Source organism: Frieseomelitta varia, unplaced genomic scaffold (assembly GCF_011392965.1).
Source record: "Frieseomelitta varia isolate USP_RPSP 00005682 unplaced genomic scaffold, Fvar_1.2 scaffold_247, whole genome shotgun sequence".
Classification (NCBI taxonomy): domain Eukaryota; kingdom Metazoa; phylum Arthropoda; class Insecta; order Hymenoptera; family Apidae; genus Frieseomelitta; species Frieseomelitta varia.
The window spans coordinates 997,213-1,024,488 of record NW_025109976.1 but is presented as its reverse complement, the minus strand read 5'-3'; the positions used below and the strand labels follow the sequence as shown (position 1 = coordinate 1,024,488).

At 37.7% G+C, this 27,276-nt stretch overlaps 4 protein-coding genes across 8 annotated transcripts; 2 read left to right on the top strand and 2 right to left on the bottom strand.

Annotated features, from left to right (window-relative positions):
• Positions 1–58: 58 nt before the first annotated feature.
• On the bottom strand, positions 59–10,573 carry LOC122528223 (40S ribosomal protein S10-like). Of its 3 annotated transcripts, none has more exons than XM_043653131.1 (3): positions 10,566–10,573; positions 526–670; positions 59–434 (listed from the first exon to the last, which is right to left on the bottom strand). In XM_043653131.1, the coding sequence occupies exons 2-3, from the start codon at positions 667–669 to the stop codon at positions 99–101; spliced, it is 480 nt and encodes a 159-aa protein (XP_043509066.1). In that variant the 5' UTR covers position 670; positions 10,566–10,573; the 3' UTR covers positions 59–98. The 3 variants fall into 3 exon arrangements, with proteins under 3 accessions (XP_043509066.1, XP_043509064.1, XP_043509065.1); XM_043653129.1 differs by lacking the exon at positions 10,566–10,573 and adding an exon at positions 1,105–1,207; XM_043653130.1 differs by lacking the exon at positions 10,566–10,573 and adding an exon at positions 1,027–1,151.
• Positions 1,527–6,046, top strand: LOC122528220 (sorting nexin-17). Its single transcript, XM_043653122.1, has 9 exons — positions 1,527–1,865; positions 2,088–2,452; positions 2,520–2,885; positions 2,959–3,049; positions 3,114–3,364; positions 3,918–4,124; positions 4,209–4,394; positions 4,481–4,576; positions 4,634–6,046. Exons 2-9 carry the CDS (start codon positions 2,396–2,398, stop codon positions 4,823–4,825), a joined length of 1,446 nt encoding a protein of 481 aa, XP_043509057.1. The 5' UTR covers positions 1,527–1,865; positions 2,088–2,395; the 3' UTR covers positions 4,826–6,046.
• Positions 5,060–10,193, bottom strand: LOC122528219 (serine/threonine-protein kinase 3). 3 transcript variants are annotated; one of them, XM_043653120.1, is made up of 10 exons: positions 9,977–10,193; positions 9,427–9,507; positions 9,169–9,349; positions 8,862–9,089; positions 8,466–8,784; positions 8,258–8,391; positions 8,013–8,175; positions 7,846–7,937; positions 7,567–7,761; positions 5,060–7,410 (listed from the first exon to the last, which is right to left on the bottom strand). In XM_043653120.1, the coding sequence occupies exons 1-10, from the start codon at positions 9,988–9,990 to the stop codon at positions 7,252–7,254; spliced, it is 1,566 nt and encodes a 521-aa protein (XP_043509055.1). In that variant the 5' UTR covers positions 9,991–10,193; the 3' UTR covers positions 5,060–7,251. The 3 variants fall into 3 exon arrangements, with proteins under 3 accessions (XP_043509055.1, XP_043509053.1, XP_043509056.1); XM_043653118.1 differs by having other exon boundaries at positions 5,060–7,431; positions 9,977–10,192; XM_043653121.1 differs by lacking the exons at positions 9,427–9,507; positions 9,977–10,193 and having other exon boundaries at positions 5,060–7,431; positions 9,218–9,350.
• Positions 10,574–11,022: 449 nt separating the features above from the next.
• On the top strand, positions 11,023–26,176 carry LOC122528221 (transcriptional coactivator YAP1-A). The gene is made up of 6 exons (XM_043653123.1): positions 11,023–12,438; positions 21,195–21,418; positions 21,554–21,738; positions 21,821–22,007; positions 22,121–22,206; positions 22,297–26,176. The coding sequence occupies exons 1-6, from the start codon at positions 11,789–11,791 to the stop codon at positions 22,390–22,392; spliced, it is 1,428 nt and encodes a 475-aa protein (XP_043509058.1). The 5' UTR covers positions 11,023–11,788; the 3' UTR covers positions 22,393–26,176.
• Positions 26,177–27,276: the final 1,100 nt, after the last annotated feature.

The window sequence follows — 27,276 nt, the reverse complement described above, 5'->3', positions numbered from 1 at the left end:
GTTTGTCAATCTTATTTATATATACCTTATTTAAAAAGGGAAATTGAAACAACAATGCTTGTATATTAAGAAATGTTTATTTATCTTACATTAAAATATTATTGTGGTTTACCACGACCAAAACCACCACGGAATTCAACATCTCCAGTACCAGCACCAACATCAGCTTTTTTATCACCAGGACCTGTTGGACCTCCAGGGCCACGTCTATATCCAGCACGATCTTCTGTAGGTCTAGATGTTTCACTCCTTGCACCTGTTGCAGGTCTTGGTCTTGTAGTTTCTGATCTAGTTTGCCTTTTAAGTGTGGAAGGTACAATTTCAGGAGGTAAATGCAGGTATCCACGTAAATATTCAATGCCTTCATTTGTCAAATACCAATAAAAATGTCTCCAGGCAAATTGCTCTTTGACATAACCTTTAGACTTCAAAGACTAAAAAAGTAAATAAGAAATAGAATAGATCTCAAATTTTATAATAAATTTTATGATACTAATCAAGCAGAAGATCATGTGTAATTATTACCTGCATAGCCTTAATAACTTGAAGATTTGGAATACATTCCAATTCTGGGTGTTTTGGTGCATGATAATCTTTTTTTGCAACCATAACACCTTCTTTGAAAAGGTATTCATAAATTGCTACACGATTCTTTTTTGGCATCAACATTCTAAAAATAATAAAAAAATAAAAATTAATTATTGTTAATTTAGTGATATAATTATTTCAGATTATAAACAAGGAAAGAATAATAAATAATAAAATATAAGATTTGTTCAATTTATCATGTACAAATAATTATACAAAGGTGTAACTTTTATATTATAACTATCGTAAACAATTTTTAACACAATGATTTTTGTTCCATTATAGTGGAGAAGATGTTAATATTATAAATTAATATTGTACTTGCAAAAATACAAACATTCTTTTAGGTTAGCTCTATAATGTCAATATTGTTTGTTACAATAGTGAATAAAAATATGAATCGTATAATAATTCTTCACTTTGTTACTAATTAAATACTTTAATAAATTTCTTATTTTTTCAACAAATTGAAAGATAAACGTGATTAAAATAGATATTCGAAAGAGTGTAACACACCTGACATTTCAACGCGAGCCTTCTATGGGAAAGAGAAGTTTCAGACACTCAACATGCCATCTGTACAAATCGATATATCGTTCGAGATTAACCGGAACTGGCAGTATAATGAAAACATTATATAAATTTATTTTAATTTTCACATTAAAAATATAATTCTCCTATGCAAAATTATAAATTTTTATTTTGTCTAATCCTGTAAAATCTAAATATTATATATCACCAAAATTTAATATATGAATCTGTTCGTTTTAGTGATTCAGAGAATGTAACTTTATTGCATGAATATGTATATTTATATTATACAGAATATAAATTTTAGATATTTATTAATAGTGAAATGTTAAAATATTTTTTGTACTAGTAAAAAGTTTTGTATAGGCTGAAATTTTCAAATAAGTGTCTAATCTAGTGTATTTAAAAATAGAAGTTATTAATAGGCGCTGTGGCGCCTATGAAATTACAAAACAAAGTATTAAAAATGAGAAAAATCAAATATATTTTAAAACATCAAAAAATAACGTTATGAATGATATTTAGGAAACTGTACATTAGAAATATACATAAAATATAAGTGAAACATAAATTACAAAATATATTTTTTCTAAAAAATACCTCATAAATTATATTCGATTGTATCATTAATCATTGTAATATTTTACATTAAGTATTAAAAAATGCGTCACTGTTAATCACTAGAAATATAGTTGCTGAGTGGGTGTAAAATGAATACGCCTATCGTCATAAATAATGATGGGAAAGTAAGTAAAGAATATGCATATTCTTCATATAATTAATATTTGGTTAATTGATTGAAATAATACAAAATTGAAATAGTATTATGTATAATTTATATTAACGAGTATATGTGAATTTGAATTTAAATCATTGTAATATCTGTCACATTACATGATAACATACAGTTGAAATATCTTTGAATTTGATATAGTTTCCTTATACTTCATTATTATTTTATTTTCCAGATGGAGTAATATTTCGGGATATATTTACATATATCTTTAAACAAACACATTTTGATTGATATCCATGTATAATGTGGAATATTTATATATATATTTTTGTACATTTTGGATTATCTGTTTACATATATTAATTTTGTCGAAAGTTTTTGTTAAGTAACATTTGTATTTATAAAAAAACAATGTATAACAATATGAATTTCATGTATAAATTATAATTTATTATAAATTTGTTATATTGTAGTGCTCTATATATAATGCATTTTAATTATAAAAGAAATTTTAAACACTGATATTATATTTTATAAAAAATGCACTTTTCTATACCAGATACACAAGAATTTATTGATACAGCTGGTTCATATGTGGTAAGTATACTTCTTTTACAACGTATTATTATATATTAATATATATTTATTTTATCTTAACTTTCAGGGTTACAATATTTATATAAATGGATTATTTCATTGCACTGTGAGATATAAACAACTGCATAGTCTTCATGAACAATTAGCAAAAGATTTGGATGTATCTCTTCCAACATTTCCACCTAAAAAATTTTTTTCTTTAACAACAAATCAGCAAGAGGAACGTCGTCTTTCTTTGGAAAAATATATTCAAACGATCGGTCAAAATCCAGTTGTTAGTAATTCAGAAATATTAAATGGATTTTTATTAAATGCGCAACAAGAAACTATTAGAGGCCCATCTAATAATGAATTTATAGACATATTTCTCATGAATGGCTGTAAAATAACTATAAGTGTTTCTACAGCAGATCACTCTGGCAGTGTTTTAGAGGTAACTTTTTTTGTATATCAAACTATGAGTGTATAAAGTAATTAAGAATGAATTAACATATTTTATTTAACAGAAGGTATACAAAAATCTTAGGCTATCTGAACAATATTACTCATATTTTGTACTATTTATTGTTGCTCAAGATGAAACAAATGGTATTCATTGTAAGTACGTCTTTGTTACAATATTTCATACATGATTAATGAATACATCATTCCTTATTTTTAGTACTACGAAAATTGCAAAATTTTGAATCTCCATTTATAACTATTAAGCATCTACACATTAATGGAAGTAAAATTGTACTGGGGAAAAATTATTGGGATATAGAATATGATCTTAAATTAATGAATGATGAAGTGGCAATGAATTTATTATATATTCAAGCAGTTGCAGAAATTCACTGGGGATGGATTCTTATTACAGATGAATTAAAAAATCAGTTGACTGATTTACAAAAGCATGGAAAGAAAAAAGAAGTATGTTTATACATATATATATTTGTACATTGATTGCGGATATTTAAGCAAATGCAAATTTTAAATGCACATGTGATATATAAAATAATATGTTGAAAGGCATATATTATTTTTATATTTATTTGATTGTATTTGGCTGCAATTATAGATGAATAAAATTGTCAAATCGTTATATGACATTAGCGATAATCGTAATATACATAATAATACGATTTCTATTTTCTACTGGTGTTGATATTAAACAACACGTGAAAGTGATAATATTAATGATACAATTGCTCAGAATATATTACAACAGGTATAAATTGCCCAAATTTTAATGTTTATTAAAGCATATTTTGTATATTTATTTATTATCCATGCATATTTGTTTATTTTTGATGCATACTTGTACATATTTATTTTTTGTGCATATCTGATACATCTTTTGTATGTTTTTTGTACATATTTGCATATACCTTGTACATTTTTATGTGTATAAACATTCGCAGTCTATATATACAATGCATGAATAAATAATTAACAATATTAAATTTAAATGTGATTGTTTTAGTATCTGGATATAGTACGTGTTTCAAAGTACCATGGGTATATTCAGTTTGCTCCATGTTTTTGTGATTATCCTCAACCAAATTCAAAGGTATTAGTTGCTATAGGTAGAAATGAATTAAATTTGCGTATATTATATGATGGGGAACAATGTGAAGAAGTATTTAAGGTTTCACGAATGCGTTGTTGGCGTATAACTACATTGCAAAATGTAAATAATTGTAAAAGAAAGATATATTTTAATACATGTCAATTTTAATGTTATGAAACATGTTTCAGTTTATTTTAATTTTAGGGATCTGAAAGAGGCGATGAAGAAAGCGAGGATTTTAGTTTAGAATTGTCTTTTGAATATTTAATCGCTAAAAATCAATTACAATGGATTACAATTACTTCAGAACAAGCTATTTTAATGTCTGTATGCTTGCAAGCTATGATTGATGAATTATTATCAAAGACTGTTGATAGTAATAAGACTCAGGTTAATAAAAAATATTATTAATTACTAAGTTATTTTATTTACTAAGTAAAATTGTTTTTGCTAAACATTAGATATCTTGTTCATAGGAGATACCTCAAAAATCCTGGACCTATGTCATGAGAAATGGCCAAAGTATTATAATAGGGTCAAGCTCAAATGAGGAATCTGAAGAAAGTAAAAAGGTGATAATTTAATAATATTTATATTTTATTTATTTATAATGTTGGGTTTTATTTCAGAATCGTTGTATTACACAACCTTCTAAATCTGAACCAATTATGAAGAAACTTGCGGACAGATTCTCAGTAGTAAAAGTAAAAAAATCTAATGATGTTAAAAGTAATACAAGGGGCAAGGTTCAAGGAAAACAAACAATGGAATACGATATGGAAAATAATGCATTTCGTATGATCGGTGATGATGACTTATAAATATACTGGAACTATAAGATGGAAATATATCAGAAATGTTTTAAATTTTTTAAATTAATATTTAACTCATATTTTTGCTATTTTTATTTTTAATTTTCAAATAATGTAAAATATCAAACTTAGATATCAAAACTTGTAACAATTGTACGATATATAAATATATTGTTGATAATAAAAAAAATTTGAGAATTAATGCAAATATTTCGTGAAATAGATAAACAAAACTAAAATAAATTGTAGTATTTATAATACTTTATTATTGTTCAAATCAAATATGTAAAAGGCAGTGTCATATTAACAGATGTATTTCATTTTACTTCGTTTTAAATGAAAATTAATATAATATGTTACTTTAATACTAAACAAGAGTAATTCATAGGTTACGCTGTATAATGAGATTATAATACTAACTAGATAGGTAATTGCTTGTTCGAAAGACAATTTTCTGCCTTCAGTCTGTATATTTTGCCCAAACATATAGAGAATGGTACAATTCATAAGAAAAACGTAAAATTAGAACGACTTCGTAAACAAATAATTATAAACTGTAATATAAAAGGATAGCATTTTCTAACATGAAAAGTAAACAGATTCGCTATTGTCCTATGAAATAGACTTCTACATGTGTATATTATTGTATATTCATAAATATCATAGATCTCTATTTCATGGACTATTTAAGTTTTTATAGAAAAAAATTTTTATCGCGTTTTTTAAATGTTAGATAATAGGTAAATATATGGAAATGCATAACTATTTTTTACAATATTACTTCCGCATGATTTTTTTTTTTTCATTTTATAATACACGTGGAAGATGAACATAGAAAATTTGTTACTACAAACGTATTTATATTCTATCAAATGTGTAATTCTGTATGAGTAAAATTTATTTGTTTCTGTTAGAATATTGCAACACGTTTATATATTGTATGTCGCAGTGATTGGTGCGCTCTATTTTTTTCTCGAACAGTAATACTTTTTTTGAAGAATATAACTTATCCGATTTTCTTATTGAAAATACTATTGTTTCAATAATAAACTCAGTACTATTGTTTTAATAATCTTTTGTGTCATGGTAGGGCCATATAAAGACTAGATTTAATAATTAATATTTAAATCTTTTCTGACCATAATGTGCATATCTTCTATATCAAAAATATGTTGTTATTCTGTATTGTTACTTCCTAAATAAACAAAAAAGTCAGTTCTGGCTATAGTATTTAAGTATTATAAATCTATTTCCGCTACTTGTAAAATAGCCCAACGTCAGCAAAAAATTATGCCACTATGTCATAATGTTTATAACGAGTGCATTCAACATGCGTTACGTATAAAATGTGTATTGAAATCTTTATCAATACAAAAAATAATGATAATTTATTTGAAGATTTCAAATATGATAATAAAAAATGTGTTTTACTATAATAAAAATTATATTATAATTTATATTATATAGGTCTAAAAAATATTACGACTCTTGCCATTACTTTATGACTATTATCTCAACAATTTAAATACTGACTTAACAAATTGAAATATCAAAATACGTTCTAATACGGAAGACTAATTTTAGTAAGTTAATTTGTCAAGTATTTCACATTGAAATATTATCACTCTCAAAGTAATTTTGCATGGTGCAATAATATTATTAAAAGATTTCTGATTTGTATTCATGAAACTTTAAAATTGGGTATTTTGTAACTTAATTATATCAATAGATAAACGTTCAACATATCTATGGCAGTAAAGGAAAAAATTTTTCAATATGTTCTAAGTTCAATCATTTGTTTGAAATTGTTTCATAAGTAAACGACACAATAGCGTATAAGCTTATACAAATATATTTTCGGACTAACTTCCATGCGTAAGTTTCGTGTGAGTGATGATATTAATAATGTAATATTATTAGTAAAATAAATGGCATAATACGTGACTAGCATAAGATGAAAATCAAATATCAATTTCACAATTTCTTTTTACACCAAAAATAAAATTGCGAACATGGTATAATTATTCTCATTTATATTATCAATCTGTGAGTTTTAATTTAAAAAAAAATATTAAAGCGATTTTATAATATTTCTATAATAATAGCATAACAGTACATAGATAAACATAATGACAAAAAATTAAGTATGATTACTTGTTCACCTAAATCATGTATAATAATTTACATTGGTGACGTGAGGCTATTGGCTAGTATTACTCGTACTTGATTCCAAAAGAGATAAAACATTGTTTCAGAAGAAAATACTTTTAATTGTTATTACTTATTTTTTTCAGGTAGACATTTAGCCAGTAAACAATGTTCTTCTCTTTGATGAAACTAAGAACGAGATGAATAAAATCTATTCATTTATACAACTGTACACCCTTTATCTATCATCATCACACTTATTTGCATAAAAAAAAGTAACCAAACTGTTAGAAGTTTTGCTGACGTTTTCGCTTCGTATCCATGGCATCAAGAATCGGTTGTCTCTTCGTTTGGTACCTTCTTCTCAACTCATCAATTTCTCTTTCCATTTCTGCATCCAGATTAGCCATTCGTTGCTGTAGTTCCTCGTATGAGAGAAACTTCAGCTGCAGGATATGGTTGTTTATCTATATTCAAGTTCTTTTTAATGATGCCTAAATTGGCACTATATCGATCGAACTTAAGTACTAAGAAAGTACTAGAATAGTCCTTAATCTAACTTTTAATCTCCTGTAAGAATTTGCAAGTGTATTATTACTTACGAAATCGAAATCACGTTCTGTAAAAACATTTTGGAACTTGGATATGTTATTATGAGGTTGTTCTTGTACAGGATGAGAAATCTGGTTAAGTTGTAATTGTAGATGACTTTGAAACCTCTGAGATTCTGTAGGGCTTCGTAATTCTAATTTATTTTCATTATCTTGATTGTGTACTCCAAGAATTTGTCCATTTCCCTAATGATTAAGGAATTAATTTTATGCATATACGTATTATATATAATATGATATACATAGTATGATATACTTATTATCTTATACCTTTCCTATTTCAGGTGCTTCCTTCTTGTCGAAATGATCTAAAAATAGTGGCCGATATTTTTTTCCGGATTCCACTGATCCTGTATTGTGTCCTATAAATAAATGACATTTATTACCCTGTTTTCTTTGTTAATGTCTTGTCGTGTTTCGTTATATTATGTGCTTACGTTTCATAGTAGCTTCGGTATCGGTGTCACTATTAATAACCATTGTTCCCAAGTCTAACATTGCTGAAACAAGTGTACCTGTATCTGGAAGATCATGACTCGGTACTAAAGTTCCCGTGTCTTCTGGCAGAGGTTTCATTGTTCCACTACAATCTTCTTCGTCCTTATAATTATAACATCAAATATTTACTATGAATGTTAGCACATGAACATACGCACATATAATAAATCCCATAAATAAATACCGAATCTTCTGTTTGATTTTGATTTTTAATTGCCACATTATTTATAACATGAGCACGATGTACGCTTTGTTTTTCCCGTATTTCATGAGCCTCCGCAATCATTTGACTTAGAATACTTGGTTGCTTTGCATTACCTGTAATAAAATATCATGTTGAATAATACATGTAAAAAAACAAAATGAGTTTGTTTCACTATCATAAATATTACCTATAAATTCGTGATTTAGCAACTCAGTTGCTGTAGCTCTTTCTTCTGGATTTTTAACAAGGCACCCACTGACAAAATCTATAAATTCAGGACTCCACTGATCAGGTTCTCTAAAGCTAGGTGGTGGTTTAGTTGGAATCATAAATATTGCTCTCATTGGATGTATGTCACCATATGGTGGTTTGCCTTCTGCCATTTCTAAAGCAGTTATACCAAGAGACCATATGTCTGCGACACAGTCATATCCAATTTCCTGTATAACTTCTGGAGCCATCCAAAATGGAGTTCCTATAACTGTATTACGTTTTGCCATTGTATCCTAGAAAATATTTTTTAAAATTAATATATATACATAATATATATATATATACATAAAAATTATATCTCATAGCTTACAGTTAATTGTCCTGCTACTCCAAAATCAGCTAATTTCGCATGTCCTTCATTATTGAGTAAAATATTTCCTGCTTTAATGTCTCTATGTATTTTCCTTCTTAAATGAAGGTATTCTAAACCTTTTAAGGTATCACTGAGAATCGTTGCTATTTCATCTTCTTGAAGGGTTTTCTTTCTTAACCTCATGATATCACTAACAGATCCAGCTCCACAATATTCCATTACAATCTATGAAATCACATTGTGATTACATACATAAGAGAGATAAAAAAATATAGTTTGTTACGTTATTAATATTTGAAGTTACCCATAAATCAGTGTTTTTAAAGTAACTTCCATAATATTTAACAACATACGGAGAATCACACTGTTGCATGATAGAAATTTCTTTTATGATTTCTTGTAAATCTGTATCAACAGGTACTTGTTTAATAGCAAGTACTTGTCCACTTTCTTTATGTAGTGCTTTGTAAACTGATCCATAAGATCTACATGAAAATGAAAGATATTAAAACAATTGAAATAAAATGATTTTAAATGCCATTTTATATCTTTATTTACTTACCCTTCTCCTAACTTGCATATTATATCAAATACTTCTTCAGGTTGTCTAGTTAAACTTTCTTCAGACAACTTTTTTAATTCACTAAAAAAATGTTAATATCTAATCAGTAAGATAAATGATATTTGTGACACATGATATGTAAAACAATAAAAATACTCGGATGTACTTTTTTTTATTCTCACTATGTACATATGTAACATAGATGATGTGTTACATATAGATGTATTATTATTTCTATTAAAATTGAACTATAAGTGTATTAGATAAATAGATTTAACGATTTCGAAACAAATCAAAAGACTCGTAAGACCAATATTTTTCAAAATTATTCACAAAAGATAAACTAATTTTAGATATAATAAATAATATGAATAAATTGATAATGCAGGTTAACAAAGAAATAAAGAATCGATACTGTACAATTGTTTCATGTAACAAGCGAAACAAGCTACAGATCGAAAGGAGACTCCTTCTGGCTACAAATAACTTCCATCTACAAGTTCGTAAAGTTCTGCAAGTTTAAAAACACGAAGGAAAAACAATTAAATACCTCTTCGAAGACATTTTCACTTATTGTGTCAATTTGAGTTCCTACTTGAATAAAAACACCTTCAATATTTACACAAATAACTTAATATGGATAAAACAGATATCATTCCGGTTGTAAAAACATAGTCAATTTAAAATAGAAGTGTTACATTTTTGTCAATAAATTAAAGTAACCATACAACCGAAATATCGAAACCATCGACTATCCAGTCTTCTAGATAGCAGAGCTAACTGAAATGTTTCTGAATTTAGGAGAGTTGATTATATTCATCTTATTTAACAAGCGACGAAGGAACAAGTAGAAATAGAGATAAAGATACAATTTTTATTTTGAATGAATGAATTATTTCATTTTCAATGAAGGAAGCCGTCAATGTAAATTATATTTAAAAAATAAGACTCAAATAAGCGCTGACCAATCAGTTGGCTACAAAACTACACGACGTACATGCAGTTTTCTCAATTTTGTAAATTATAATTCAAGTATGAGACTATAGTATCATTCAAACGATAAACGAGAGAAAGTGGTTTTGTAAATATGCTGTGTTGTTTTTTATTTTTGCCGCTATCAACGTTCGGGTAACTTAAACTTGACATTTAAGTGAAATAAAAAGGGAAAATAGTATGTATCTCACAGTGCAAGAATACAAATGGCATAAATTAAACTTTTCTTATTTTTGTGTAACCTTTTTCTGTTTTGTCAAACTTTTGAAATCTTAATGTAAGAGAATCGATTAATAAAGGCTTCAAGAGTATATTCATTTAAAAAAGCTATCGAAGACAGCAAGGAAAAACGTGTAAGTTTTTCGATTCTTTTATAATTACGTTCGTCGAATTGACTAAAACATAATAACGAAATAGTATCATTCTCGTTCAAAAGTGACTTTATTTTCGTAATTGGAAAGTTGTTTCAGTGATGGGAAAGTTATTTGATCGGTGATATGTGCTAAAATTTTGAAAATACCGCGGATATAACATAGTAGGAGTGTCCGACAGCAGATAGCGCGGAAAGTGGAGCATCAGTTGAATACATCGGAGTTTCTACTCCTTGTACGTAATCGCGTGTCCACGCACGGTGAACGTTAGCACTCGTTTGCTAGACGGCCGGCTAGCAAAACGAGTCGATTTCTCCTGGTGCGCGATTCCATGGTAAGAGGTAGAGGAGACATTACTCATCGAGGAACTTGAGGGTACTGTCAAAGGTAGTATTACAAGGGGACCTTGTGATAGTTAATACGAAAGCGGCAGCGACGACGACGACGACGACGACGACGACAACAACGGCGACGACGACGGCGGCGGCGGTGGCGGTGGCGGCGGCGGCGGCATTGTCCTGCTTGTTTTGTTGTTTCTCGCGAAACGCGCAGGTGGAAAAGAGAAGAGGCTATCGCGTTGTTGAGGGATCGAGGAGTGACGGAAGAGAGCGAGCCTGTGTGGTGTACAGGTCAAATAGAGAAGAGACTGGTGGTGCACTGTGTACGAATGCCCATAGGTGTATCATAGAAGAGCAAGCGTAGCATAAACGGAGAGGGACAGAGGTGGGAAGAAGATTTGGAACGACGGTGACGAAAGAAAAGGACAGGAAACAGATAGGATAGGCGAGAAGACGGAAAGGAGGAAAGAAGAGTATAAGAAAGAGAGAGAGAGGAAACCAAAGAAGAACGAAAGGTAGCAGCAGAGTGTACAGGATACGAGGAAAGAGAAAGAGAGAGAGAGAAAGAGAGAGAGAGAGAGAGAGAGAGAGAGAGAGAGAGAGAGAGAGAGAGAGAGAGAGAGAAGACACAGCCGAGGCGCGTAGAGTGCGTGATCCAAAATGGCGCTGAACCAGGACGTGGACCAGTTGTCGAAGAGTAATCTGGTAGTAAGAATCGATCAGAATTCAGAATCGGATCTACAAGCGCTGTTCGACAGCGTCCTGAAGCCAGACTCGAAGCGTCCGCTGCAAGTGCCACTGCGCATGCGCAATCTACCAGATTCCTTCTTTAATCCACCGTCGACTGGTAGCAAGAGTCCCTCGATTTCGCATTCCCGGGAGAATTCGGCAGATTCGGCGTTCGGTACAGCGGTCGCGGCGGTGGCGGTCGGTGGTGCCGGGCCAACACCCGGTGGTAACGCGACCGGTACACCGGCTACCGGAGCAGCAGGTGCGGCTACTGGTGGAAGTGGAAACACCACTGGTACCGGATCGAACGCTGCAGGTGCGGCCGCGGCTGCAGTCGCGGCCGCGGCCGTTGCCAGCCTCACCGTTGCTCATCCTCGCGCCCACAGCAGCCCGGCATCTCTTCAGCAAACCTACGCCTCGGCTCAGCAGGCGCCTCAGCACGCGCCTCAGCCGCACGCGCGTCATCATCATCACCAGAAGCAACGCAGTTACGACGTCATCAGTACGGTCGACGACCTAGGTCCTCTGCCGCATGGATGGGAACAGGCGCGCACCCCCGAGGGACAAATCTACTTCCTCAAGTGAGTCCACTTTCTCCCTTTTTTCCTTTTTTTTTCTTTTTTTGTTCGCTTTTCGAACTTTGCTCTAATTTCTCTTTCCTCTCTTCTTAATTCCCGCAACATTCGTCTTCCTATTCATTATACCCGGCCGGGGGTATTTTCTCATTACTAATCGATCGAATCACGCAGGTTTCTGAAAAATTTTCCAAGATGATTGCACGGAACCTGACTAGTTATCTATCGACAGAGAACTCTCGTTCATGAAGAACGAGAAGCTTCTATGGTTTTCTCGGTAAACGCTAGTTTCACGCTTGCCCGATCCCCTTACGACGAGTCAGAAGACACGAAAAAGGATGAGAGCAGACGACATCGATCTGACGTTTTCTTAGTCATTTCACAACATCATTGACTCATCTCCAAGTGGATCCTATCTGTGACCATTGAATAAACAATCCTACTCCGAATAGGAACAGTTCACCGTTGTACGCGACTGCTGCTGGTTGGTTGGTTGGTTGGTTGGTTGGTTCGCATTTTCGTCGTGTGTTGCGGTCCCTCACATACCTCAAGGCCGTTACTGTCTTTATCACCACCTCGGATTACTCATCGTTGTTCTTCGTTCCTCCATTTCTCGGCTCTCCCCACTGCCGACCGTTCGTGTATCCTTCTTGTCCCCGCCGTTGATCCCGTCGTCTCGTCTTTTTCTTAGCTCGGTTTTCTTTGTCAATCCCTCGAGCCGCCTACTCGATATCTCTGCCAGTCCCCTTCTCCTTCTCTTTTCCGTCTCACTCGTTTAACCTGATCCACCTGCGCTGTCGCTAAGATTCCCACGTGTCACCTGTCGTGGGAAACGTTCTTCGCCTGCTTTGTCGCCTCCTCCGTGCGCTTCCTTCCACCCACTTTTCACGTCTTTTTTTCATTTTCTCGAGTCTTCGCGTTCAATTCTCAATCTTCCACGATTTTCGTGACGAAGACAGTTTTCAGAGATCGTACATCTAGCCAAGTTTGGCTCGTTCTCTTTATAGAGAAATATCTTCCCCGCGAGGAAAATGATTTTCGATGTGGTAACAAAAATTTAAAGCATTATATCTATATAGGTTCGCCGTATAGTATCGCCGCGTTCAGTTTCTTTGAGTTTACATGTTTTCCTCGGCATCGATCGATCGCGACCGTGTTACACTTTCTTTCTTGTTTGCTTCGTCCACGCCTGATTACGATTTCGTTGATCGAGTGGCTGATGTCACGTAGAGATATCCCCGCGATAATCGATACGCTTTGCTTCTGCTCGTCGATAACGATTATACTTGCTGCCGAGGGGATTCTCGTTCATTCAGTTGTACCTGTGTGCTTTTGTAAATATTCATCAATGTCTTCCTTTCAACCGTTCGCCTCTCTGAAAGGGCTTTCATTCGCTTTAGTCGGTATTGTTCTTCGCCTCGTTTCCAAGTATTGTCATCTCGCTCTCCTCCGTCTCGTCTTTTTCTTCTCTCCTTTTCTTCTCTGCGAACGGGAGGAACGGGAGAGATTTACAGAGAAGGTGGAAAAGAACTCCGAGAAGTCCTCTGTGCGTTTTCTTTCAGAAAGTTTTTACCTGAACTTACTATACGTGTCTCGTCTATTCCTGTTTTACCTGCGAATTCTACCTGCCGCTAAAAGTTCGTGAGAATGAATGCTCGTTAGGCTAGGTTTTCGGAATACTGAGAATTTGCAATTCACCGTTCGTGAGAATTTTTCATTCATGTCCCTTTTCATTTTTTTCTCCACCAGATACCCGTTCCCTTCTCTCCTTCCGTCCCTCTCCGGATTTTCTTCGACTTTCATTTTTATTTCACTGAGACAATAAACGCCAGTGCCTTACTCAACTAAATGAAAATTTCCAGGTGTACTGTAAATGATACCCTGTAAATCATACCCGACAAGCTCGAAAGCTGTATAATCAGGATCGACGTCGTCGTTCCCCTTAAGATCTCTTTCAGGGAAATCGTTTTCATTTACGTTCTGCGATTTCGACGTGTGAAACTCGAATGGACATCGTGCCTTTGCTCGAGATAGCATCGTGAAAGTTGTAGAACTCGTCGATAGGTATCGTCACCGTAATCGGCCGATTTTTCGATAAAACGTTTCTCGTTTATGCGTATTTTACGACTGTTCTGGCCTTTCTCGTTAATCGTTATTTAATCGTTCCTGGTATGTATCGTCCTTAATAATTGCTCGCGAGCCAGCGAGTCCCATCGAAATGTTACGTAAAAACGTAATTAGACAATCTCTCCCGTCTATCTTTTTTAACCGTAACTTCTTTAACGTTCGTAACGCCGTTCGTTCCGTACGTTTCTAAAAGGATTCCCTTCCCAACTTTAACCACGAATACGTTTTTAAAGAAAAGACTCGCGCGTGAATCTTTGAAACATTGTTTTTTAAAACGCATCTCCTGCGAGAAACTGTTTGTTTCCGTTTCTGCGAAAGGGAAAACCTTTTGTCAATCGGTGGTAGGTATCGGTAACGCGATCATTTGCAATGCAGGAAGCAGGGATATGGAAAAGGTAAAGAAAAGAAAGGAGCGGCTTGGCGCTCGTAATTACGTTTGCTTGAGAGCAGCCTTGTATCGACGATGGTTAATCGCGTTTCTCGGCTCGCGCTTCTCTCCCTCCCTCTCTCTCTCTCTCTCTCTCTCTGATCGGTTTATGGTATATTCCAACTGCGTTCGATCCAACGTTAAATACATATATATATATATATATATCGTCTAATCGTTCAGTAGGGTGTAGTAATAATTGCCGTGCGCCAGTGGTACTATGAATTATCGTCCGTGAAACGAGAAAAAGCAATGGCATTCTCTCTGTTGTCGATAGACGAGACGTAACAGAGCGGCCGCGAGTAGAGTCGCTCGGTGGTAATGGCCGATGGTAAAAGAAGTGCAGCCAACCAACAGCCGCACGGTTGTTGTATTATGCAGTAATGACTGCCGTGACGGCACCCGTGTCTTCTCTCTTATTCCCTCTTCTCTCTTCTCAGCCGCGTTCGTCCAATTACCTCTGGCCCGTCTCTCGCCGAGCTTTTTGGATCTTATCCAGAAGCGGGACTTATTAGAATCTAATTTGCGTAATTGAAACGTGCGATTCGAGTCGCGAACAAACTGATTCTTTGAATCCTTCTAGGAAGTGTTTCGCCTCGTTCCCCCCCTTTCTCCGTCGTCGCCTTATCCTCCGCGTGTTCTATATTGCGCCAAGAGAAAATAACGAGAAAAAAAGCGACGACGCTGGTATCACAGCCGAGTTCCCCTGTGAACGCGAAATTTCACGCGATTCGACCAATATAATATCGTAGAAGCGTTCGTCGGGATCTTTTTTTGGATTTTTCGTTTACCGCGCGATCGACGCGCAGCACGCGCGTTGTTACCGCCTCGCCTCGTATAATGTTATACGTCGATCCCGTTAGCTAGGTTCGCGTATTACATACCAGCGAGGAGGAGCAACGGTGTTCTGTCGAAACGAAACGAAACGAAACTAAACACGAACCAGCGGGGAGGGATCATTCTTCGTTCCTTTTCTTTTTTTCTGTTTTTCTCTTCGCGTTTCATCGACGCGCACTACTACCTCGAACAAGAGATCTGTTGCCAGCTACGAGAACCACGTTTCGCCGCCAGGTAAACGCACGAGACACGAGACGAGCCAGGCGTCCAAGGTTTTCCGTCAACTGTACAATTTGACGAAACATTAGTCACCAGAGAGTAGAATCACGTTTTATCCGTGGAATCTAAACGGCCCTCTTCGGCCTCTTGTTTGCTCCAAACGGATCTCGTTTGTCGTGCTCGTTTCACCAACAATGCTGTGGCCACTCCTTCACTCGAGTTCGTTCGTTCGTTCGTTCGTTCGTTCGTTCGTTTCTCTTCAGATTTATTTTTGGCGGGCTGACTTTTCGAGTAAAGTTCCTGGAGAGTTTGAAAAATCGAGCCACAAGGTGGAACGGTTGCGTAATCTTGTATTTTTTTTCGAAGTTCTATAGTTCAAGGAAGTAGAGCCTGAATAGAATCTCGTTTCATCTCTGCCAACTGATAACGATAGCTCTGCTCCGAGTTTTACGTATTCCTGAAATTTCGCAAAAATGTCTGGGACATGCGCGTCCTACCAATAAGGTTACGCTATCGGGCGTAGCGCGAACAAAGAGATCGCTTCGAAAGTGGGTATTACGCGTCAGAAAAGCCCACGTTCGTCGCTCGGCTCTCGCACGATGCCCATTTTTTTCTACGCCGATATTTCTATTCCAGGCTGCTGGCGATCGGGCGAGTAATAAGCTACGCCCGCGCTCGAAATGGTCGAGGAATCGAAAATACTGTTACACGCGAGGTGTAATCGCGCGGCTTGAGTTGATGATGCTAATGGCAATTGATTCGCGGCTACTTCCTCGTGCGAACCTGTGGAATCTCTTGCGAACTCGTCGATAACAACCGCGAGGCCGCTCGTTGGAATCGACCGGCAATACGAGAACCGACGTATTCCGTGCCGTTTTACTCGTAAATTCATTTCGAGGACGTTTAGTTATGCATTTTCGAATGTAGTGAAAGTTGCGCGCGTGCGCGCGACATCGGCATCCTGTTGTGTTCAGGGTCAGTTCGGACAACACGGACACGCGTTTTCCACCGGTTTTTTTCCTTTCGGTCGTGCCCGATGTTTTATCTCTCTCGGTCGGTCCCGTGTGTTTCAAGCTTTTATCTGGAAAAGAAAAGAAAAAAGACAGTAAAGATAAAAAGGAGAAGGCAGAGTGAAAAAAGGCAGAGGAGAAAGAAACACACGGAGAGGAGAACTATTCGAGAAATTCAAGTGGCAACTATGTGCTGATTGCTCGTGAAACGGCCACATTTCCGTGGCGTGTCGAATGAGAATAATCCGTTTCTCATTTGGTGTGCCTGCTGCCCGTGTCTCTCGAAAGACGTTCCTCTCGATAAGCGAAAGGTAACAGAACGATAAATAACATTCGTGACGCGAGGAGAGCTAAAAACGCGAGATAAACGACACACGGCAGACTTTATTTTACGCGCGCGTCACGTTCGATCTATTTGTATTACAAACGCGCGCTCGCGTGTATGCGTGTGTGCGCGCGCGCGCGCGCGCGAGCGAGCGCGCACCACGCGTTGCAGTTCCATCGGTCATATTATGCGCACGTTGGTTATATAGCAATCGATGTTTTCCACCGAACGGGGAGTAGGTCGTGCTCTTTTCCGCAAACGGCGTTATAACGCCCGAGACGTTCGCGTAAGGATCGCCGCGGAGGTTTTTACTCGGCCACTACGGCCAGGCTAAAGACCCCGTAGACACACCTGTAGACCGTGGACGAGAGAGTCTCTCGCGTTGCGCGAACGCGAACGCCAGATAGGAGGACAAATCTCCGGGGAATACCACGAATGTATCGAAAGTTCAAGGCGAATCGAACGTCCTCCGAGCCGAGATTCGCTCTCGCCGCTTCCTTCGCCGCATCGCCATTAAACCATCCGACTATTAAACCGTCCAACCGACCAACACAACACCAACTTTCTGCTCTCTGTTCCCCTTCGTCATTTTGTTTCTCCGGCCGATTTACGATGTTTTGTCAGCCGATTGAATAACTTATCGCTTCGGCCGATCCGAGCGGTTGCGGGAATTTTACGACACATCAATTAGAAAACTGTTACAGTGTTTCTACGTTACTGCTAATCACTGCGATGTTTGCAGATTTTTTTGTTTATACACGTGATCGTGTCGTTTCATATCTGTAGGTTTTTGTATTTTTGCTGGATGCGGCCGGTGTTTCATTCGCTGCGTATGTGCTTCTGTAACTACAATTTATATACTCCCGAAGCGAAGATCCTCAATTGGTACACCGCCCGGTGTTGTGTCTGAACTCGTAGGTTCCGTTCATTCAAAGAGGCCTTTGCTTTCTCGCGCTGTCTCGCATCGAGCGTTCGATGCTCGTTATTGACGTTTCGTACGCTCAACTCCGAAACAAAGAGGTCGCTTCAATTTTCGAAACGCTGCGACGAGGAGGAATACTTCACAGCATTATTTACGCCGAGAGGTTTTGTTCTTGTCAAGCCATTAAAACAGTCGATCTTTTCGGATAAATCGATCATAGTCTTGTTGTTGTTAGTTTCTCGAGATAGATGGTTAGGAAGAGAGTACTGAAAGGATGCAATGAGAATCGTACGACGACGACTACGAACGCGAAGACGAGGACGACAACAACGACAACAACGACGACGACGAGGACGACGACGAGGACGACGACGAGGACGACGACGACGACGACGACGACGACGACGACGGGAGAGAAGAGCAAGCAAGCGAAAGAGAGCCTCGGTGCGAGAGTGTCTATTTACGAGTTGTCCGGCGCCGTGATGTCCGGAGTAAAAATACATCGTAGTCCGTATGCTGTACGCCACACAGAAACCCTCTTGTAATTCTCCAATGCTCTCGAGCTGCCTGCTCGGCTCCCTGGTTGCCTGTTCGCCTACTAGCTTGCCTGCTTGCTTGCTTGCTTCCTTNGCTTGCTTGCTTGCTTGCTTGCTTGCTTGCTTGCTTGCTTGCTTGCTTGCTTGCTTCCTTGCTTGCTTGCTTGCTTGCTTGTCTGCTTGCTTACTTCTCCCTCTTTTCCTCTTCTCGCTTCTTTCCTTTCTCTACTCTTGCCTCTCGGTCACCTAGCTCTCTCTGTCTCTCCCTCCCTCTCTCCCTCTCTCTCTCTCTCTCTCTCTCTCTCTCGTTGTTGTTCGCTCGCTTTTCTCTGTCTCTCTACCTCAGGTTCTCTTGGAACGCATCCAACTGCTCCCGGAGAGACCCGCGACATGTAGCTTTTGGAACACGCCGCCGTTCTGTATTTTGCTATGCCACCGATCACACCTCTCGGCGATAGATTTTCAATATTCTCTCTCTCTCTCTTTCTTACTCTATAATTAGAGCCATATGATTTTCCTGTTATTTTCAACGGGGGAGGGGGGAGGGGGGGGGAGATTTCTTTGGACCACGAGATAGGGGTCATGTTCGAGAAAAGTCACGGGGCAATTGGAGAGATGGCAACTCTTTCTGTTGTCTAGCTCGAGGCGGGAACTTGAAAGTCTCGCGGTTCGATCGCACACGCGCGCCCGTTGTTATCCGAAGATCGCGTCGAAGGAATTGACCAGAGGCCGCCGTGTTTTGCTCGTATTCTTTTCGAGATCCGCAGCTGCACGGCGACGGATCTCGGGGGAAACGACGGCGCGGCTTAACACGCCCGATCAGATATATCCCGATTGGATAATGCTCTTAATGTTAAAATCTACGTCAAACGCGTTCCGTTCCACGGGTATTATTAACCCGTATGTAAAGAGATTTGTTTCTCGCCGGGAAATACTGCGAACCGCAACGTAACGCACACACGATAAATATCATGTCCCGATGCGGATTTAGACAACTTGTTTGCTGCCCCCCCCTCGCCCGATGACTTAAGACTCGTTAAGTCATCGTCCACGGAACGACACTTTTGGCAAAATGTCGAGCGATCCGATATCTCTGCGAATCGGTGATTCGAAACTCATGACGAATTATTCGAATTATAAGAACGTGCTCCCGTTTCGACAGTTTTACCTCTTTCTACTGCACCGATGAAATTTGCTCACCTGTCACAGGAGCGGATCGATCGGGGATTGGACATTCGCGCGACACGACACACGTCCGTATTGGCCCGGTTGGAAAATTTTCGGAGCTCGAACCATCGGTGTCGTGTTTAAGCGCGCCGCATGTTCGCCCGTTGTCTAAAATTTCTTTGGAGTCGGGTATGGTAGCCGGTTCGCAAAGGTATTCGTTTCACGATGGTAAATAGGAGCGGTGGTTGTGCACGGTGTAGTATTTTCCACTTCCTCCCCGGTTGAAAAATGACACGTGAGTAAGGTAAATACGTTAGGTAGAGGAGAGACGACGGAGATCGGCAATCACAGCCATTAGCAGCTATTTTTGTCGACCCAAAAGAGAGAGAGAGAGCGAGAGAGAGAACGACGACGTAGTGTTTTCGTGCAAGTAAAGCCGTTTCGGACAAAACGATCACGACTCCGATCACGTCCTCGTGTCCTAAGCTATCACCGTCGCCGCCACTGCTACCGCTGTCTCTCGACGATTTGCGATTTAATTAACCACGATCCTCGATCCTATTCAGCCGAAGGAATTAGTTGAACGATCGAAGACACGGCTATCCATTTCAAGGACCCACGTAGCATCGTTCAGTCACAGATCGGTCGTGTGTTTCGGTAACTTCTCAAAACGGGTAGTTCAGAAAGAAACACGATATACATACAGCCTTTTGTTTTCCGCGAAACGATCGTTGAAAATACGATCGTGATGCACGTTCGAATTATCGTGTATTTCGTGCCACTGTCTTTCTTTCTCAATTCTTCGATTCCGCCACCTACCACGCGACGGATAAATAAAAAGAAGACTGATCGTTTCTGCGAATTAAATGACGCGTTCATCTGTCGTTCCTTATTGACGACGAGATCGTGACGTGGACGTGGTACAATATTATACAAATCGATGGTCGAGGGAAATTTCTTGAAATTCACACGTTTTATTCGATGCTGTTGGAAACTCGTGCGTTTAACTACCGCCAAGGCGCCTGCTGGTTACTCCTTCGCGTCGTCTTTTGAATGGAACTATTTTTAGAATGCGCCTACTATATGTGGATAACTGTACGTTGCTGTGGCGTATTCAGTTTCTGCACGGGGCCACCACGCTATACGTGCAAAATAGCACGACGTCTGAACGTGTTATAATTTTATTTTCCAGCCACCTGACGCGAACCACGACATGGGAGGATCCACGAAAAACAGCGGCCGCGGCGAACGTGGCGGCCGCGGCTGCCGCCGTCGACAATGGGAAATCCACGACCGGCGCCACTAATTCTCTAGGTCCATTGCCTGACGGATGGGAGCAAGCGCGTACTCCCGAAGGAGAAATCTACTTTATTAATCATCAGACACGCACCACTTCGTGGTTCGATCCAAGAATCCGTAAGTTTCTCTCTCTTTTTTTTCTTTTTTTTCTTATCGCGTAAGTTGTTGCCAAAGATCGCTTCTTAAGAGTCTCGAGTCTTTCATTTTCATACTTCGTCGGGTGTTCTAGCCGCGCTGTTTTTCTCATTTCAGCCACGCATCTGCAAAGGCCTCCGACTTCAGGTGCCATGTTACCACAAAGTTGGCTTCAACAGCCCACCGGCGGTGGTATTCAGAGTAATCAAACATTGCAGGCGTGTCAACAGAAACTTCGTCTCCAGTCGCTACAGATGGAACGCGAGCGTCTGAAACAACGGCAACAGGAAATTATACGTCAGGTGAGAACTGTTGCTTGCTCGTGTTCGATTGATCGCCTCTTGTCCGTGCGATAATAAATGCGCGATCATTCACGTCTTGCAGCAAGAGTTGATGCTTCGACAGAGCACCACCGACGCCGCCATGGACCCATTTTTATCAGGGATCAACGAGCAACATGCGCGTCAGGAAAGCGCGGACAGCGGTCTGGGACTCGGTTCTGCTTATTCTCTTCCTCACACGCCGGAAGATTTTCTTGCAAATATCGACGATAACATGGACGGTACAAGCGGTAAGAGGTGTTCTTGTATGCGATGTCTCACGCAGGAAGAGACAACGACTCGTTTACCATAAACTTTGCACCCGTTTCGTAACGGTAAAATTAAAAGCTTTTCTCTTTCGCAGATGGTGGCGCACCCATGGAGACCCCAGATCTCTCCACTCTGAGCGATAACATCGATTCGACCGACGATCTTGTTCCATCGTTGCAGGTACTTGTTAAATCTCTCAATGTGATAAATGTAGTTGCAAGGGTTGTTGCGAATATTCGTATATTCACGTGTTTGTAATTTCGTTTTTAGCTGAGCGAAGATTTTAGCAGCGACATATTGGACGACGTGCAATCGTTGATAAACCCTAATACGACAAAACCTGAAAACGTGCTGACATGGCTGTAATATGGAGGAAAGAATTGTCTATGACAGGCAAGCAATTTATGAAATCGATTCGTTAAAAAGGAAAAAAAAAAAAAAATTGCAATTTCAATACGATACAAAACTGAATGGAACGATTCTAAAGGATCTTATCAGTAAAGCAACGATAATTCCATAAAAAAAACAAAAAAAAAAAACAAAAAAAAGAAAAAGATAGAAACGCACGTGGACGAGAAAAATTTTAAAGTTTAAGTCGAATGAAACTGAATTGCAAAACGCGCTATGCTCAACGTATATAAAGAAATGTGCATACAGAAACATTTACGGGATGTCCTAGAAATATGAACGATAATTCGAAAGATTGTACACTTCTTATTGAGCTGTATATCACGAATTTCTTGTTATGCGTCATGTTTGTTGAACGGATGAGAGGTGGTAAAGAATAGTGTGAAATTCGAAGCCTTAAAATCTAGTGTTTATGGCAGGCTTGTTGAGTCTTCCTGAGGAATTGAGAGTGTTGAGCAGGCCGTAATTATCGTTGAGGCTTCTCGTGGAACGAGTTTTCTTATCACTTTTCTTTTGCCACCTGTTGCGTAGAACAATTGGAATTGTTGGATGGAGAATACGATCTTTGACGTTATATTTGAAGATTTTTAGGGCATCTTGCATGTTAATGAAAATGTGTATTCGGCTCTTTCTCTTTCTCTCTTACTGATTTGTTTGAATTACTTGAATGTTTGTATGTTTGTATGCGTGTGTGAGTGCATTTGCCTCCAACATTTTGTATATAAGTTTGTATTCCTATACTAAAGCATCGTATGACAGAGAGCGAGAAAGAGGACTGAATATTATGGATAATACATTATTTAATGTTCGTATCGTTCGGGCCAATGAAGGAGAACGCAATGAACGAAGAAAGCTTGATGATATTTCCCAATAGTAGACAAGTAACTTGTTGTTTAATTATATTTATACCATGTTGGTTTACAAGAGAAATCTGATATCATGACATATCAGATTTTTTTACGATCATGGATCTCGCGTGTGATTTAAATTTAACAAGAGAAGAAACACCATACCTGCTGTGTTCACGGAGTTTGTCAACTCGTGAAATGAAACGAGAACGAAGTGCAATTATTATGAAATCTTTATATCAATATATACAAATGAGGGTATAATGTTCGATAAATCGATATTTGTCGATTTATGTAGCGGTGTTATCTTTATACGATCTTTATGGAAGCAACGGCGTCTAAAAGTATCGAAGCATTTTTAACAAACGGACACTTGTCTATACTTTGAGGTTGGCATACGGAACAAATCGTGTTACGTGTATGATTCAGATTCGAAACAGAATCGTGCGTCCAAAGTATATGCACGGTGTCAAAGAAACAGATGGTCAAACTTTGGTATTGTGTTCTACCGTGTCTAAGGAACAAAAAGGGTCGAGTAAACATTCATCGGAAAATTCTTCTTTCCCAAGTTGTAGACATTTTTCGATTTTAATAGAGTAGGTACCAAAGTTTGGCCACCTATTTTTTTCGCACCCCGTATATATCTATATACGCACACACATATATATATACACTGCAATCGAGTACCGATAATGTTCAGACTACTTTACAAGCGATATGCTTAAACGAAGTGCCTTTTCTTTGCAATCGAAGAGAGTGACAATATTGATCGTTGTCTTTTCAAGCAATAACCGTCCGCCTATACGAGATGTTTATATGAACATGTGGTAATTGTTAAACTAAGCAAACACATTTTTAGACCCTTTTAAATATTTTGAAGAGGGGAACATAAAATGGATATATATATATATATATTTTTTTTATATGTAAAGTCTATACTTGTTACGAATTGCAGTTATTGGTATTCTCAAATCATTGTTAGATTGTAAAATTCTCTTACATTTTATACTACATACATACGTTATAATCGAGATTACAAAAACGAGAGTATATGATATTTATAGAGTATCTTTGAATATTTTTAGTCTTAAGGATTTTTCGCGTTCTTACTTCTTGTTGCTTTTGGGAGTAGAACGTCGAAGGAAAAAAAAAAAAAAAAAGAGGCCGTTGATCTTGTAATCGTTTTTTCGCGAAACAACGCAGTAATCAAAGCGACACGGTAAAGAGGAGACAACATGCGTATATCTGTATTTAATTACATGGCAGCTGAAGAGTATGCACATGTCACAAAAGAAGGAAAGAATGAAGAAGAAAGAAGGAAAAAAGAACGAAGAAAAGAAAAAAAAAGCCTAGATTGACGTAACTTTCTTTTGTTGAAATAATGCGGCGATAACGTTGATAAGTGCTCTGCGTCAGAGATAACGATCACGTTAATTTTATCCGACTGATTTATTTCATGTTTTACTTTTGTTTCTTTTTTGCGGTTGAAAGTACACGAAAAAGGAGATTTTATTTTTCTCGAGAATAACTGAAATTAACGTTGTTAACGTTGTCTTCTTAATCATTTTTGAATTGAATCGTCATAGTTACGTCTGCCAATAGCGGTCGTTTGTTGAGTATGAGTTTGTAAGCTGATAAATTTAAGAAAAAAGAAAGAAAAAAGAAAACGTGAGAAGAAAAGATGAAAAGAAAAGCTATAAGCTCTCCTCTGTCTTTTCTCGCAGCAAGGAAAAGTCCTGGAGACGCGAGTTAGATTTTTGTTTCTATGGTTGTTCGCACGCTTGGTTTTCATCTTTTTATTGTTACAACTGTAGTTGTACGACTGGCGCGAGTATTCGACCTCTTTTTACTTTTTTAATGAAGTAATAAAACGATTATGTAATATTCATTCGATATTTGTGTTACTATTTGTATCATTTGACTGAAACTTGGAAAGCGATCGCTGTATAGTAATTACGCGCAGAGACATAAAACATGGTAGACGCTTCATATTATCGGCATTAAAATTAAATTAATAACAATTTGTACAATTGTTTAAAATATCTGGCGCGATATCATCGTTTCACTCGATTCTTTGTCGCACTGAGATATCAGAAATTCCTACGTAGCGATACTGTAACCTGTAAAAGAAGACGCTCGTGGCTTGTGAGGTTGATGTCGAAAGTTTATATGTTTGATTGTACACACAATCTTAACCTTGTCAAAAGGCACAAAATCTTCTTTCCTATTATCAGTGTCTGCTATGTTTTCTGTTCAATGGTATATTATGCTCGATCGTAGCGTGAAGTTTGTATTACATACAAATACTCATTCTCGAGCGCGATCCAGGAAAGTTACCATCGTTAACGAGAATCGTGAAACTGACGTTGCGTTACTTTCGATGCGATAGCTTCCAGGCGTGTCAAGTCAGATAGATATAATGTATTATTTTTATTGCTAGTTAACGATAATATTAATATTACCATACCGTATCTTGCTTTTAGTTTAAACTCCATTTAATTGTTACGTTCAGTGGCGGGCAGAGAGGTAAGGAGGAGGGGGGGGGGAGGGAGGTAGGGGGGCCTCCAGCAGAAGTGCCTTTGAGTTAACGTGGAGGAAAAAAAACAAAAAAAAAAAAAAGAAATAAAATACGTGCTACTTCACGAGGGTGAAAAGCGTTTTGTCAATAACAGTCGAATAACAGAAACAGAAAAATGAAAATAAATCAGCAAGAATCCTCCTTGGGCGGACATATCTATAATATCTGAGATTATGCTATGAGAAGGAATTAGTTTAATATCAGTATTTAAATATGCTCATTGGCAATAATTTGTGACGTATACATTTTTATAATGGTAACAAGTGCCTTAGCAATAACGATAATGAAAAATATATATTGTTTACTTACTGACAAACGATGCTAGTTCTTCTGTCCTCCCGGATACCTTTATCTAAATCTCGCATGTTTAAATCCTAAGATCGTAAGATGTACATACGTGTAGAGCACACATTTACACTTCATATCCAGTTCAATTCATTTCATTATTTGTTAATTTTTGCGTATTTTTTTGTCCATATTATTAAACGACGGACACGTTCATTTCCCATTGAAATACTCGAAATACGAGGAAATCGTATTATTGATATTGGAATCTGTACCTATATTTTGATCGGTGATTTAATGGAAGTATCTATACGCATGTATGTAACCCACGTAGACGAAGTCTGTCTCGATAGGTATGTCCCATTTACCGTCGTCCCACGCAAATTGCGAGGCACCCAAGCCTCCTCTCGTTTTCCTCTGTGTCCGTCCTTGCGTTCCCGATTCGCCATTGTTGTTAGTCATCGTGGCCGTCTCGGCCCAGCGAAATGATCGATCGACGAGAAGAAACGGGAGAGAAAAACGGTAATGCCCGTGCCGATGTGTTCTTTTTCCACGATGCGAGGAGCATCAGCCATCGCTGCCGGGACGAGATGGAAGCGGCAGATTTCTGATTTGGCAAGGGGTGGGATTGTACACCGATGAGGGAAGGAACGGTGGCAGTTTGCGCGAGGGTGGCTACGAACCCCATGACGTCCTGCATGCTTCACGAGTATTTTTATGGATTCTTCCAAATGCGTTCGATCATTCCAAATGCCTCATCCTATTTACGTATGCCTCGCTTACTCGTTCCCTCACGGATACTTGACAAAGATGTGGCTGTGTTCGAACGACCGTCTACAGCGTCGTCCCGTTTCGATTAACTCGTTCGCATCGCGAACTCGAATAGTAAATATTTTTAATCGGTACAACATGCGAACGATTTGATAAACCACTCGTATATAAATACAAGCTGAATGAAGCTGTGATGCAAATGGATTGAAGAGAATTACATCCTCGATGGAGGAAACGATGCCTCATAAATGCCTCAAAGATGGGATATTTTTTTCATTAAGAGACGGTTCCTTTGAGCGAAGAAATTCTTGTAGTTTTTCTCGCAAACTTTCCGACGAAGCAAAGAGCGAAATGGCCTAA